A 16,149-nucleotide genomic window follows, 5' to 3' on the forward strand; every position below is an offset into this window, starting at 1 on the left:
CTCCTCACACTCATTAGACCACCTGAATGGGCCACCTTTCTGAGTCAATCTACTTAATGGTGCAGCAATGGATGAGAAACCCTCCACAAAATAGCGATAATGACCTGCCAAATCAAGAAAGCTCTGAATCTCAGTAGCTGGAGATGGTCTAGGCCAACTCTGAATTGCCTCAATATTTTTTGGATCCACCTTGATCCTCTCACTAGACACCACGTGACCCAAGAATGCCACATAATCAAGCCAAAACTCACACTTGGAGAATTTAGCATATAGCTTCTTCTCCCTCAAAGTCTGAAGCAAAATCCTCATATGCTTCTCATGATCCTCCTGGTTGCGTGAGTACACCAATATATCATTAATGAATACTATGATAAAAGAATCAAGATATGGCTGGAACACATTGTTCATCAAGTGCATAAAGGATGTTGGGGCATTGGTCAGTTCAAAAGACATCACCAACAACTCGTAGGGACCATAGCAGGTCACAAATGGTGTCTTTAGAATATCAGAATCCCGAATCTTCAACTGATGATATCCTGACCTCAAATCAATCTTCAAAAATACTCTAGCACCCTGAAGCTGGTCAAATAAGTTATCAATATGTGGTAGTGGGTACTTGTTCTTAATTGTAACTTTGTTCAACTTTTTTGTAATCAATACACATCTGCATAGTACCATTCTTATTCTTCACAAATTGAACCGACGCATCCCGAGGCGACACACTGGGCCGGATGAAACCCTTTATCAAGCAATTCTTGAAGATATTCCTTTAACTCTTTCAATTCCTCTAGTGCCATGCGATACGATGGAATTGATATAGGCTGAGTGTCTGACACCAGATCAATAGCAAAATCAATGTCCTTGTACGGTGGCATGCCCGACAGATCAGCAGGAAACAAATCTGTAAAGTCTTTCACTACCAGAACAAACTCAATGGTAGAAGTATCAGCACTAACATCCCTCACAGAGTCCAAATATGACAGACATCCCTTCTCAACCATTTGTTGAGCCTTCAAATGTGAAATCACTCTACTGGGACATAATCCTGGGAACCTCTTCACTTAACCCTAGGCAACCTAGGCATCGCCAAGGTCACGAACTTGGCGAGACAATCCAGAATAGCATGACATGGAGACAACCAATCCATGCCTAAAATCACTTCCAAATCAACCATGATAAGCAGTAAAAGATCAACTCTCGTCTCTAATCCCCCAATAGCCGCCACACACGACCGATATACACGGTCCACAACAATAGAATCACCCACTAGCATAGACACATGAATAGGCGTAACTAAAGAATCACAGGGCGTATCCAAATAACGAGCAAAGTACGATGACACATATAAATAAGTGGAACGAGGATCAAATAATACTGAAGCATCCATGTGGCATACTGAAACAATACATGTGATCACAACGCGGAAGCAACTTCCTCTAGACGAGCGGGAAAAGCATAGCATCGAGCATGACCACCACTTATCTGACCTCCCATTTCTGGGGTGACCTCGACCTGCACGACCTCCACCCCAAGCTGGCTGAGCGGGTGGTGTAGCAACTGGTGCAAGGATCAAAGACTGGCCTTCCTGTTGCACTGGACCTCTATAGTAATGGGGACAATACTTCCTCACATGCCCCAACTCTCCACAATCGCAACTACCTCGAGCTGGAAATGACGGTGGGCCCTGAATCGGACCCCGAGAACTAGAATAACCACTGGAAGAACCTGGTACCGATGAACCCTGAACTGATGGAGCACGGTACGAGCTTTGAGCTGGAAGTGCACTAAAAGATGACTGACTCGTACGAGTATTATATGAATCATGGCTAACTAATGCACCACGATGAATTGGATGAGTCATCTGAGCGGTCCTATAAGGACAGCCTCTGTTGTGTTGGGACTGACCTCCAAATGAAGTACCACTGAAACCACCTGAACCACGGGGCCTCTTGCCCTCCCACTCTTCGCGCTCAAGCCTGCGAATCGACTCCAAGCGCCTGGCAATCTCGACTACCTGGTCAAACCTAGCATCTTTATCGGCCTCTTGAGCCAGACTGTTATGTAAACCATAGTTGAGGCCATCAATGAACCTTCTGATCCTCTCCCTCTCAATGGGAACTAACCTTATAGTATGATGAGCCAAATCCGCAAATCTCATCTCATACTGAGTCATAGTCATATCCCTCTACCGTAGCTACTCAAAATTTATACGCAGTTCCTCTCTCCGAGTCTGTGGGACAAACTTCTCGAAAAAATATAATAGAGAACTTATGTCATGTGAGTGGCACTACGCCAACTGGCCTGCTCAACTCATAGGCCTGCCACCATCTGTAGGCTCTATCAACTGAAAAGTGGTAAATGAGGTCTCTAAAATACCCGTTGTGTGAATAATTCGCTGACACCAGTCTAGAAAGTCCTGAGCATCCTCTGACTCCTCCCCGCAGAACTCTGGAGGCTTAAGCCTCCTGAACTGCTCCAATCTCTTCTGTTCCTCATCACTCATAGGTGGGCCAACCTTGGTTCGAGCAGCAGCAAATGGCTGGGCTGGTAGTACCCCCGGAGTCTGGAGTCCCTGAGCTAGCTACTCTAGAGTACGGGCGATGGGAGTCTTGGCACCTCCCCCAGCCTGTGAAATAGTTGGTGCAGCGGAAATCAAAACTTTCTGAGCCAGAATCGTGCGCACAGTCAAAATCTGGGCTAAGACCTCCAGAAGGCCAGGAATAACAATGGGCACTATTAGTGCCTGAGATGGTCCCACCAGCTCACCAGTATTTGGTACCTTCTCCTCAGCTGGAGTAACTGGTGGCTCTATAGATATTTCTGTGACTGTAGTACGAGCCATGTCTCGACCTCTACCGCATTCTCGACCTCTCGCGGCCCGAACTGGTGGTACTGGTGGTCGTCTGCCTGATCCAGTTGTACGTGTCCTTACCATATGTGAGAGAATAAAAGCGTCAAGGTTCAAACTTCAGAAATAACAAATTTGCATGATAAGATTGCAAGAAAGTAAAGTTTCTTAATAGTTCGGTAGCCTCTCGAAGTTTAGTACAGACATCTCTGTACCAATCCGTAAGACTCTACTAAACTTACTCGTGACTCGTGAGAGCTAAGAAACCTAGTGCTTTAATACCAACTTGTCACGACCCAAACTCACTAGTCATGATGGCACCTAACCCCAACCTGTTAGATAAACAAACAGTCATATAATAACAATAAAATCGAATAAACATGGTCTGATAACTCAACAAAGAAAAAATAATATGAAATATCTGAGAATATAACCATAAAACTACTAAACATATCCCCAATATCAGGTGTCAACGAGTACACGAGCATAACTGAATAACAAGATACAAACAAAATCCTGTAATACAATTGTCTGAACAATCGAATAGTAAAGATAGAGATAACTGAAAGAAAACTTCAAGGACTGTGGACAATATAGTAGCTACCCCGTAGTCTCCCAAACGCTGGCAACAACTCAAGTCTTGAAATCACCTCGGACCAGATGTACCTAGATCTGCACAAGTAGTGCAGAGTGTAGTATGAGTACAATTGATCCCATGTACTCAAAAAGTAACAACACTAACCTTGGGCTGAAAGCAACGACGAGCTCAGAACTGTAGTCAAATGCCAATGGCATTAACCGGTAACAGTTCAGAATCTAAAGAAAAAATATAGAAATAAGTAGCTCAATGATATCATGTTCAATTTGTTCACATTTTAGAAATTTAGACATGTTTTCAAGTATAACGGTTAAAGCCCCAATAAGGATAAATTATTTAACAACTAGCATGTGGGAGGTATATTTTATGCCTACATGTCAAGTATACATGTCAATCAACAATATCACGGTGGATCCATCAATACTCACATTTAGCATTGTTTAAGTGCTTGGCATAACTGTCCATCATCAAAGCAAGTATATAAAATATTGTGCCTCCGCCTATTGCTGGCATCTCAAACTCCAGAGGAGCGAATCCTTCCCAAGCACTAATCATAATCATTTAGCCCAATAGTGAGGTCGGGTGCACTCGTCGCTCCAAAACAATAACACTTAGCCTAATATGGGCCTGGCGTACGTGTCACCTCAATATCAATACCAAACCGACTCCACGGCCCAAACTCAGTCATTTACCGTCCATGTCTCTAATAAACACATCTCAAATTGCTCAGTTTAACAGTGTTACACATAAGAGGGATCAACAACATGTCAGGAATCAAATAAGAAGTTCTGATACAGAGATATCATACACGGATATGGCATCATGGCTGAGAACATGCGTACAAATAAACCATATAGCGCTGAGACAACAAGAATAGCCCTATAAATTCTCAAACAAATAGCACTTGGCCTAGACATGATATCTAACATGAATCACAATTCAGATGATTAAACAAGTTGGGAAAACACATGGATAACAAGATATGATAGCAAAACAAGCCCGGTAATAGCCTAAAGGCCTCCCTGGACCATAAACACACTGGTGCACGCACATACGCCTGTCACCTAGCGCGTACGTCACCCCAATATCTTTCATATGACATAGTTCTCAAGGTTAAATACCCTCAAATCCAAGTTTAGATGTGTTACTTATCTCAAAACGCGTAGCATTTCCCACGTGCATCGGCCGCCAAACGACTCGAATCCAGTCACAAACAACTCAATATCAACAAATAATGTCGTAGGAAACAATTTCAAATAATAAAGTTTTGATTTTTATCAAAATCAAAAAGTCAACCTCGAGCCCGCACCCCGGAACCCGATCAAACTCGCAAATTACGAACACCTATTCAATAATGAGTTCAACGATACCAATTTTATCCAATTCCGACCTCGATTCGACCTTCAAATCCTTAATTTTTACTTTAGGAAGTTCTTACAAAAATCCCTCATTTTTTCACTTTAATTCACTAAACGAATATGGAATCATGAAATAACAACAAGTTTGAGTCAAAAACACTTACCCCGATCAAAATTTTGTAAATTTCCTCCAAAATCCATCAAATTCGAGCTCCACAACTCAAAATATGTTAAAATGAACCAAACCCCTGAAATAGAGTACTATATAGCTTGACCAGGTACTACACATTGCGAACGCGGGACCCTCGTCGCATTCGCAAAGATCAAAATTGATCTTCCCAGAAAATGGCCTTCGCATTCGCGTCTTCCACCTCGCGAACGCGATGAAGCAAAAGTCCAAGCCTTCGCGAATGCGTCCTAGACCTTGCTAGCGCGTAGGCTAATATCCCTCCCAGCACCTAGCTGCTTCGCGAATGCGAAATATCCCTCGTGAATGTGAAGAAGGGCGACTGCCCAGCCCCCATAACCCTTCGCGAACGCGAAGAAAGAAACCAGAACTGAGGCATCAGCAGCCCAAAAATACAGTGGAATGGTCTGTAGCACATCCGAATCACACCCGAGACTTCCGGGACCCCGTTCAAATATACGACCAAGTCCCAAAGCATTATATGAACTCGCTCGAAGCCTCAAATCACATCAAACAATACCAAAACTACGAATCTCACATCGATTCAGGCCTAATGAACTAATGAACATCCAACTTCTAAAACTAATGTCGAACCATATTAAATCAACTCTGAATGACCTCAAATTTTGCATGCAAGTTCCAAATGACACAACAAACCTATTCCAACTCCCGAAAGTAAAATTCGAACCCGGTATCAACAAAATCAACTCTTGGTCAAACCTCTCAACCTTTCAAAGCTTCAACATTCCAATTTTTGCCAAAAAGCCTCAAACCAACCAACGGACCTCCAAATCAATATCCGGACATACGCCTAAGTCCAAAATTACTGTACGAAGCTATCGAAACTATCAAAACTCTCTTCTAACTTAAGATTCCAACCTTGGGACTTAGTGTCCCAATTTACTTTGAATCATCTCCGGAATAAAACCAACCATATCGGGAAGTCATATAATCACAAATGAACATAGAAGAAATAATAAATAGGGAAATATGGCTACAATACACAAAACAACCGGCATGGTCATTACAATAAACATACATGAACCCTGGTTTGCTAAAGGTGACCCTTTCCACCTCATTGGGGGAAAATATTTCGATCATATTCCAGTCACAATCTTCCTTCACGACGAGAATGCTAACAGGGCGAATCGAAGAAGGATACTTATAGATAGGCCAATTTTTGTCATTATGGGGGTTGATAATTTCCTTTTGGACTTGAACATTTGATTGTAAGTTAAGGTGAAGAGTTATGATGGTGTTAACGGTAGGAGGCTTGGATTCAACATCGACTTCCTTTGTTCTGTTCTTTTTGGGGCCACCACCGATGATAATGCTAGAGTTTTCGGGGACAGAAGAAGTAGGAGACATAGTTGTTGAAAATTTGGATAAGAAGATTTTACTGATAAAGTGGGGTTTTGGAGTTGAATTCTGAGAAAATTCGATGAGGATGGATTTGTAAAAGTGAAAGAGAAAAGTGAAAGGTAGTGGAGAAGTTTATAGGCAACAGAATTCACAGTCATGATTACCTTGAAAACTGGCAAAAATATTTGTTGAATCATGGAATAACACGTGTTAGGTTCATTAAATGCAAAGAGATGTTCGTCCTTTCAAGTGTCAGAAACCATTCAGAGACTTACCCGCTAAGGAAAGTAGTTTTATCTACTTTCCGGCAATACCAAAGTGTTGTCATCGAAAAGTAAGGGGATTATCTATATAGGGTAAAATTGATTAATGCCAGGTGAACGCTCTACGAGTTGACACGTGGAACTGAAGACCGATATGATATGAGTCAATAGGTGGTACCGGATATAAACATGTGACTGGTGTTGAATAAATTTCAAAGGCATTGGAACCAAGAACAAATATTTGAAAGGAAGACGTCAGTTGAAAAAGATAACATTTAATGAGCAGTCGTTATAAAAAATCTCTTTGTTAATGATCAATTGTTATGTAGCCATCAAGTGGGGTTTTATTCTCATTAAATGAGAGTTTGATTTGAGAATCTTGTCTCCCTGAATAAAGCTATAAATAGGAGAATTTGTATTCATAGTTGGACACGAAACATTCTGTACGCACAAGCTAAATTTATTCTTATTCTATCAATCTACTTTCTTTATTTTGCACTTGATATTGTTCTTACCATTGCTTCTGGAGAAGCTAAGTCCATAAGTAGGCTTGTATTTTTTTTAAATTTATTTTGATAATATTATTTATGTTATTATTTTTCTATATTCTTGAATCAAATTAATTCACGTGTCTATAAATCACGCTACAAATTTAACTGCATCGCTTTACGGGTAAACAATATCATGATTTGCTTCTATCTTCTCAAGACAAAATTATAGGCGGATCCAAGATTTAAACTCAATGAGTTCAACCTTTATATTTGTTAGTATTGAATGCATTATATTTTTAAATCTATGAGTTCATATATATCTACTATTTCTTACAATATTAGTAGATATTTATACATAAATTTATACTCCGCACCGAAAATTATGGGTTCAATCGAACCCATCACTTTAATACTACATACGCCCCTGAACACTATATATTCGAGAAGCTGTAAGATAGGAAAAGAAATAAAAGTATAATAAATCTTTGTCCTCATTTAATATTAATTCGAGCTAGTGGCACATATTTGTTGGCATGGCTTGGGCTCGATCTCTAGGTAGAATTTGGAGGCAATGGAGTGTTTAAAATTATATTAGAGTTCAAAGGCAGAGCGTAGTTTTCTGAAATAAGCCAAGACCATAGAAGACATTGTCAACTTGAGCTCCCAACTTCCCATTTGTCCATTTCTCCAACCTCACTCTTATCACCTCTCAAACTCTCTCTCTCTCTCTCCCCCTTTGAGCTTCCCATGCATTCCCACACAATTAATCCCATTCCCTTGAGATAATGTTGAAACTTTTTTTGCATGCCCAGCTTACAGCGTAAGCCATATTATTATTTCTCATTTGTAGCAGCCCTTTGTAAGGGCGCGCACCCACAAGTGTGCGCACCCCCACTCCTAGTCTATGCAATGTCGGCGGCTTACCGTTACAGCAATCACAACCGCCATCATCATCCGCGCCACCGCCTTCTCCTCCTTGCCGTGTTGCTTGCGGCGGCTGTTGTCTCCGCCTCCTCGGGAAGTTCGGAAGCGGAGATTCTCTTAAGGTTCAGTAAGTCCTTGTCGAAAAATGACGCATTTTCCAATTGGAATCCCAACGTACCACCTTGCGATCAAAAGACCGATAACAACAATTGGGAAAATGTCATTTGCGAAAACGGTTTCGTTTTCGGTTTGCGGTTGGAGGATAAGGGATTAAGTGGTACAATCGATGTGGACGCTCTTAAGGAATTGGCCAATTTCAGAACCATTAGTCTCATTAACAATAATTTCGAAGGCCCTTTGCCAATTTTGAGTCAACTTGCGGGATTGAAAACTGCTTATTTTTCAAACAACAAATTCTCTGGCCAAATTGACAATAGTGTTTTTGAAGGGATGCATTGGTTAAAGAAGCTTCATATTGCTAACAATCAATTCACAGGAAAAGTACCCTCCATTTTAGGTCAATTGCCTAAGCTTACGGAATTGAGGCTAGAAAATAACAAATTTGAAGGACAATTACCTGATTTTAATCAAGAGAGGATTATGGATATGAACTTCTCGAACAATTCTCTTGTGGGTCCAATTCCTCGTGGCCTTTCTAGTCTCAAACCTTCATCGTTTGAAGGTAATATTTTATTTTTTTTTGTACATTGCGAAAACTTACATACACCTGATATTTACCAAACGAACAAAATGTGTGATAATGTGTCGATTAAATAAACTTACATCATCTAGCTAACAATGGTTAATTAACATGTAGTCTTACTTTAAAATGAATCTTAAGCTTAAATTATTTCGTCTGAATGCAAACTCAAGGTGTCTAATTTTCGTAAGTCCCAATACGTGACTGTCTTGTTCCTTCCTCTATTTTCTTAATTAAACTGCCATAATTTTAGGTCCTTATGCTATAGGTATTTATGATTTATGTCCTTCACTTCTCTTAAAATGCTAGAAAAATTAATGCATGTTTTACATCTCATGAACTTGTACCCAACAAATTCCTCTGATGAGTTAAATTAGAAAATATGCTCTCATTTTCATCCAAATAATGTTCTGATCAAGATTATAATATCTTGGTTAAAGATATGTGCGTGAAATTATATTTGATTCTCCTTTTTATTTCTTTAATAAAATAGGTAATGATCTTTGTGATGGGCCATTATCCAAATGTACAAGTGAACCAAAGATAGCACTTTGGACAATTATATTGGTGGTTATCGCAGTGGCAGCAGCTATAGCTGCAATTATTGTTGTTATCGTCATCCTTCGCCAACGCAAGCAGACGCCTGAAACGGAAGCAAGATCAGGCGCAGCTAATAATTCACCTGGGGGCGCCACTCACCAGAAGGCGCCCTCGGCAGATTTAGATAAGATGGAACAGGGCCAAGTAGTGGCTCCTGACCGTTCTCCGGAGGGCGGAAAGAGACCTGAACAAGCTCAGAAACTTCTATTTTTAAAGGATGATATGGAGAAATTTGACTTGCCAGATTTGTTGAAGGCATCAGCTGAAATATTGGGAAGTGGAGTATTTGGATCAACTTATAAAGCTGCACTTAGCACTGGACCTGTTATGGTTGTCAAAAGGTTTAGGCAAATGAATAATGTAGGCAAGGAAGATTTTCATGAACATATGAGAAGGCTAGGCAGGTTAAGTCATAAGAACTTGCTTCCTGTTGTCGCTTTCTATTATAGAAAGGAGGAAAAGCTTTTGGTCTCCGAATATGTCAACAATGTCAGCCTTGCAGTTCATCTTCATGGTACGTACTCTATGCTTATATTATTTTTGCACTTTTTAAAGATCAATGTTAACATGTCAAAAATTGAGCCGTCCAAACACATTTTTAATTTCATATCAAATTTCACCCAAATCAGTTTTTTTTTTTTTAATATTTGGGATATTATGTCCAAAGGGGTCCTAAGATATCCTCACCTGAACCTCTGGAGTATTGAAATTTGAGCCTTGATTAGTTGGTCTCTGTAAATTTACCTTTAAGCTAAGGTAGGTCTGGACATGAATCTACAGAGGAATCGCTTTTTCACGCTTATACCGAATTGGCGTCTCATCCAAAAAAATTAATCTTTAAAAAAAAATACATTTATTTACTTAATTGTATTTGGTCTCCAAATATGTCAACAATGTCAGCCTCACAGTTCATCTTCATGGTACGTATTTTATGCATATACTATTATTTTTGCACGTTTTAAAGATCCTATGATAACAAATAATTAAGAAATCCTCACTTGAACTTGGAGATTGATATTTGAGCCTGGATTAGTTGGTCGCTACAAATTTTACCTCTAGCGAAGGTAGGTCAGGCCATGAATTTGTTAACCGATTCAAGCCTATCCCAAATTGGCCATTGTAATATGTTGAATTATATGATCGTCTCATCCTAATCTTTTAGAACTATCAATCTACGATTCATCCTTCATATATGATTCTGATTCTTTTTCATTAGCTATGAACGTGAAAATTCTTTCTCTAATATTTTGTTAAATCATGTTACCATTTAATCTAAAACCTTATACTTTTAGAAAAAAATACATTTATATATTTATTTAATTATGTCGTCGTCAACATATATTTATGTGAATTTTTATCAGGAAATAAATCCCGTGGGCAGCCAAACCTAGATTGGCCAGCTCGGTTAAAAATAGTGAAGGGAGTAGCCAAAGGACTTTTATACCTCTACAGCGAGCTTCCAAGCTTGACAGCACCCCACGGTCACCTCAAATCCTCCAACGTTCTACTAAACGAATCCTACGAGCCGTTACTCACAGACTACGCCTTACTACCAGTTGTGAACCTAGAACATGCTCAAGAACACATGATCGCATACAAATCACCAGAGTTCAAGCACACCGGCCGAATCACACGTAAAACTGACGTATGGACACTCGGAGTTTTAATACTTGAGATCCTAACGGGGAAATTCCCGTCCAATTTCTTGCAACAAGGAAAAGGAAGTGACACGGATTTGGCAACTTGGGTACGTTCTGTTGTTAACGAGGATCCGTCAAACGTAGAGGTATTCGAAAAGGACATGAGAGGAACAAAGAATTCCGAGGCGGAAATGACGAAGCTATTGAAGATAGGATTGAGTTGTTGTGAGCTTGATATGGATAAGAGGTTTGATATGAAGGAAGCAATGGAAAGAATTGAGGAAGTAAAAGAGAGAGAAGGGGATGATGATTTTTACTCTTCTTATGCAAGTGAAGCTGATATGCGTTCTTCTAGAGGATTATCTGATGACTTTTCTCAAGTCTCATTGAACATTTGAAGTGTACGTTAAGGCATTTTAATTTGTTCAACTCATAATCATCGTAATGGAATTGGACTTTATTTTGTTTTGATGCATGGTTGGGGGTATAAGGTTGATTTTTTATGGTTGGGGATAGCTATATAGCCACTGAACAAAATAAATAATATTTTTTTAAAAAAAAGTGATAGAAAAAGTACTTTCACTTTTTTTTTTCCTCCAATTGTTTTCCTTATCAACAGAAAAAGAAAAAGGAAACATTTTATAAAAGAAAATATTTTCCAAAACTCTTATTAACCTTCCCCACCCTATTCCCCACCCTCACCAACACACCCCACATCCACTCATCTAATCCCACCCTATGCCTACCCACCCCACCCTCTCTCTAGAAAAAGCTTTTATTTTTTCGAATTTTAGTTTTTTTTTCGTCATCACCCACCCTACTAACCCTCGTAATTTCAAATTTCTGTTTTTGTCGTTTTTCTGCACCATTCATCCTGCACAAAAAAAAAATTACTTTTTATTTTATAATTTTAAATTTTTATTTTTTCCTTTTTCTGCACCCCCACCCCCCTTTTTTTTAACTTTTACTTTTTTTTTGTAATTTCAAATTTCTGTTTTTTCGTTTTTCTGCACCACCCTCCCCCACCCCGAAAAAAAATATTTTTTTTTTTATATATTTTCAGTTTTAGTTTTTTCATCTTTTGATTTACATGTTCGAAATTTTACAAGTTCCAAAGTTATGAGTTCGGAGGTTTATGTGTTTGGAAGTTTACGCGTACCAAACACCGGAAAATGAATAAGATTACTACTTATTTTCCAAAAAAATATTTTCTTAAAAAATATTTTTCACGGAAAACATTTTTCGTTATACCAAACACACCCTAAACTTCTACCCAGTAACCAGATACTAAGGTCAGCAAAATAGGAGAATGGGAGAGTAGTTGAATGAGTAGAGGCACTAAACTGGGGCTTCATGTCCAGCCAGTGTAGTGCGAATTAGCTAGTTTGCTGTGTTTTCGTTTTTTGAGCTGTATATATTCTCAATTTTGGTTAATAAAATTCTTTATTTACCAACCAAAAAAAAAAAAGCAAAAGTCATAGACTTTTAAAACTTTTAGACTAGATCGGGTAAAAAGAAATTACACAATGAAGCTCTGAAAAGTTTCCAGTCAAACTGACTTTGTTTTTAACCAAAAGAGTGTGTACACTAAAAATACTGAAAGAAAGAATCAAAACCGCGAATGTCAAAGATATTTCGAACACCTTTCAGCTACATTTTTCAGTTATGTTAATTAGAGGGTTCAAAATTTAATATATTTATATTTTCCAGAAAACACCTTTCAGAAAAAAAATATTTTACTTATATACAATATAGTTTTTTAACGAAGGATGTTCTACGGACTAACCCGACATTATAGCCCAAAACAGTATGGGAAAGTAGATGGCTGGACTTGAATGAGATCTGCAGAAAGATTAACTGAGATTACGTTTAGCAAGAAAACTTGAGATTTACAATTTGCAAAAAATATTACGTAATAGACTTATCTTGATGTCAATATTTTTGACAAATCAGTACTCCGAAGAGGCGAAACAGAAGTAGAAGATCAGTATCCCCAAATTTATTCATGTTAGTGCGTTCCAAAAAGAATGATACATTTGTACAATTAAAAATAATTCAATTTTAAACTTTTCATTTTACTCATTTTATCCTTAATGAGAAACTTTTATAATCACACAAATGTCATGATCTTACGGAGCTTTTACCTTTTAAGTTGATAAGACCACAAGTTTCAAAAAAGAAAAAAAAATCTTTCTTAAACTTCGTACTGAATCAAACTACCTCGTTTAAATAAGATAGAAAAGAGTATTATTTTCAGCAACGAATTTGGGAAGAAGAGTATTCTGCCCGTTGATTTCAATGTATAGTAAAGGGCCCTAGTGAAGAGTAGACTGACAGTGTAGTAACTCAATTTTCTAGGGACAGCACCTGCTACTCCTAAATATGCGGGGAGTATCTCTTTTTCTCCGCGGAATATGTAGGGAGTTCTTTTTTTACTTAGTTCTTGCAATAAAGTTAGTACTTAATAAAATAAAGAAATGAATCTCATATCCAAAAATCATGTTTAATCCTATCGCATTTGTTCAACTTATTCAATTACGTTTTTGCTTGTGGTTGATAAGAATGATAAATAAAACTAAAATTGCAAATATGTTATTCCCTTTATCTCAAATTATCTGTTGTGTTTCTCTTTTATACGTCCCTTAAGAAACATTAATTGGGAAAGGGATTAAATTATTTTACCCTTATTTATGTCTTAAATAAAATCTCTCTTCATTGAATATTTATTCTATTTATGTATTATCTCCATCTTCAAGAATAATTATTACTAAAGGTAAAAAATATATAAAAAAAATTAATTTTATCTTGAACTTCTAATATAACAAATAATTTGAGACAACTATTTTTAGTAACCACGACTGATATTATAAGACGGAGGGAGTAAACAAATAGTATTCTCGATATCCTATTTTATGTAGTACACTTTCTTTTTTTCCAAAACTGATGACACCTTTTATATTTAGAAACACTTCTGATTTTAAACTTTTAATTTACTCTCACCGAGATGATGTATAACTATACAAATGTTTAATTAAAACTTGTTTTAGATCACAAATTTTAAAATATTATTTTTTCTTAAACTCGTCCAACCAAATAAAATGAGACGTAAAGACTGAAAACTAAAAAAGAAAAAGAAAAAAAAAAAGACACACTAACTAAAATATTATTTTTGTATTTTTTTTAATCTTTTATGTCTTTCAATTTTCTTAACAAAACCACTTAACCCAAATTAGGAGCGCGGTGCATGGAGTATTTTATCAAAGAGAAGAAACATTACACATTGAGGAATGCACAATTCCCCATATGGAGAAATCTGCGCAGGTCAAAATCCATTAATCAATAAGGTCAACTTAAATAGAGGATTTCTAGATATCTGCGACTGCGAGTATTAATTTAGTATATATTTTGAACTAACTCACAATCATGTGCAACTCCGTGTTAGATCTGAAACAAAGATATAAACTTAATATTAAAAAATCTCATTTCCGAAAATCATGCTTGATCTATTGATGATACTTTAATTTCTTCTTGCTTCCTACTATACGCCACGATTATATATCCTTTAGTACTCCATCTTCTTCTTCTTCTTCTTGATATTAAACTGTTATGGCAAAACATCAAACCACTTTTTCCACTAGTTTCCGATCTTCTAGCTGCATTCTTGTTTTTCTCTCGGCCTTATCATCCATTCCTCTCCTCTACTGGTCTTATTTCATTGGCTATGGCTATTGTCATAGTGTCCAGATGACAGTACTAAACCATGTCCAAATGAACAAAGAAAACGTACCAATTAATCTCCTTAAATACCCAAAAGCTTGGAACAATCTCGTCTACTCATCAAAACCACCTCAAAGACTCCTTAAAGTTGCTCTCTTTGTCAAGAAATGGCCAGCAAAAAATCAGGCAGGAGGAATGGAGCGACATGCACTAACACTCTATCTCGCCTTAGCCAAACGTGGGCACGAGATTCATATTTTCACAATGTCGTCTTCATCCTCCACCAGCTCATCGTCGTCTTTTAATATGAGCAATCTCCATTTTCACTTCTCGAGACCTATGGGTTCTGGATCTCTGGACCAAATTGTTGCTTGGAAGCAATTTCTAACAGAAAGCGCAACTGCATCAAGGCCGTTTGATGTGATTCATACGGAGAGTGTAGGGCTCAGGCTTACTAGACCAAATAACTTGAATAATCTTGCGGTTAGCTGGCATGGAATTGCTTATGAGACCATACATTCTGATATTATACAGGAACTCGTGCGAAATCCTGAAGATTCACAATCATCTTCATTTAATGGTAAAATGATGAAGGTTGTTGAAGAGGTAAAGTTTTTCCAATATTATGCTCACCACGTCGCCACGAGTGATCATGTAGGCGATGTACTTAAAAGGATCTATATGATCCCAGAAGAACGCGTGCATATCATTCTAAATGGTGTCAATGAGGAGATATTCAAGCCTGATATTTCAAAGGGCAATGATTTTAGGTTAGAACTTGGTATCAGAGCAGATAAATCGAGGTCGTCCATAATCCTAGGGTTAGCTGGGAGGCTGGTTAAAGACAAAGGACACCCTTTAATGTTTGAAGCCTTAAAACAAATTTTCAAGGAGAACTCAACATTCAGGGATAGTGTCATTGTTCTAATTGCTGGAAATGGTCCGTGGGCTGATCGATACAAAGAGCTCGGATCAAATTTGATGGTTTTGGGACCACTGGAAAGAGAACGACTGGCAGGCTTCTATAATGCTATAGATATATTTGTACACCCGACTTTAAGAGCACAAGGTTTGGATCAAGTTCCGTTGGAAGCAAATCTAGTTGGTAAGCCTGTGATGGCAACAAAACTGGCAAGCTTTACTGGTTCTATCATTGTTAGCAAAGAGATGGGGTATACATTTGCACCTACAGTTGGGGAATTGAAGAAAGCGTTGTATGAGGTTTGGGAGGACGGAAAAGAAATTCTGCAGCAGAAAGGGAGAATTGCTAGGGAGAGGGGTTTGAAGTTGTTTACTGCTACCAAAATGGCTGCTGCATATGAAAGGCTATTTCTTTGTATCTCAACTACTGATGATAGAAAACAAGCAGAGAACCATGATGAAAACTATTGTATCTACCAACCGACCTCATGATCGGATACATCAAACCTACTAATTTATTAAAGCTAGGTCATATATAAA

At 38.0% G+C, this 16,149-nt stretch overlaps 2 protein-coding genes across 2 annotated transcripts; both read left to right on the forward strand.

Moving 5' to 3' along the window:
* The first annotated feature begins 7,828 nt into the window (after positions 1 to 7,828).
* Positions 7,829 to 11,444, forward strand: LOC107818920 (pollen receptor-like kinase 2). Its single transcript, XM_016644999.2, has 3 exons — positions 7,829 to 8,713; positions 9,225 to 9,845; positions 10,693 to 11,444. The coding sequence occupies exons 1-3, from the start codon at positions 7,912 to 7,914 to the stop codon at positions 11,367 to 11,369; spliced, it is 2,100 nt and encodes a 699-aa protein (XP_016500485.1). The 5' UTR covers positions 7,829 to 7,911; the 3' UTR covers positions 11,370 to 11,444.
* A 2,940-nt stretch (positions 11,445 to 14,384) lies between these two features.
* On the forward strand, positions 14,385 to 16,111 carry LOC107818921 (uncharacterized). Its single transcript, XM_016645000.2, has one exon. It carries the CDS (start codon positions 14,578 to 14,580, stop codon positions 16,099 to 16,101), a length of 1,524 nt encoding a protein of 507 aa, XP_016500486.1. The 5' UTR covers positions 14,385 to 14,577; the 3' UTR covers positions 16,102 to 16,111.
* The last annotated feature ends 38 nt before the right edge of the window (positions 16,112 to 16,149 follow it).

Source organism: Nicotiana tabacum, chromosome 13 (assembly GCF_000715075.1).
Source record: "Nicotiana tabacum cultivar K326 chromosome 13, ASM71507v2, whole genome shotgun sequence".
Lineage (NCBI taxonomy): Eukaryota > Viridiplantae > Streptophyta > Magnoliopsida > Solanales > Solanaceae > Nicotiana > Nicotiana tabacum.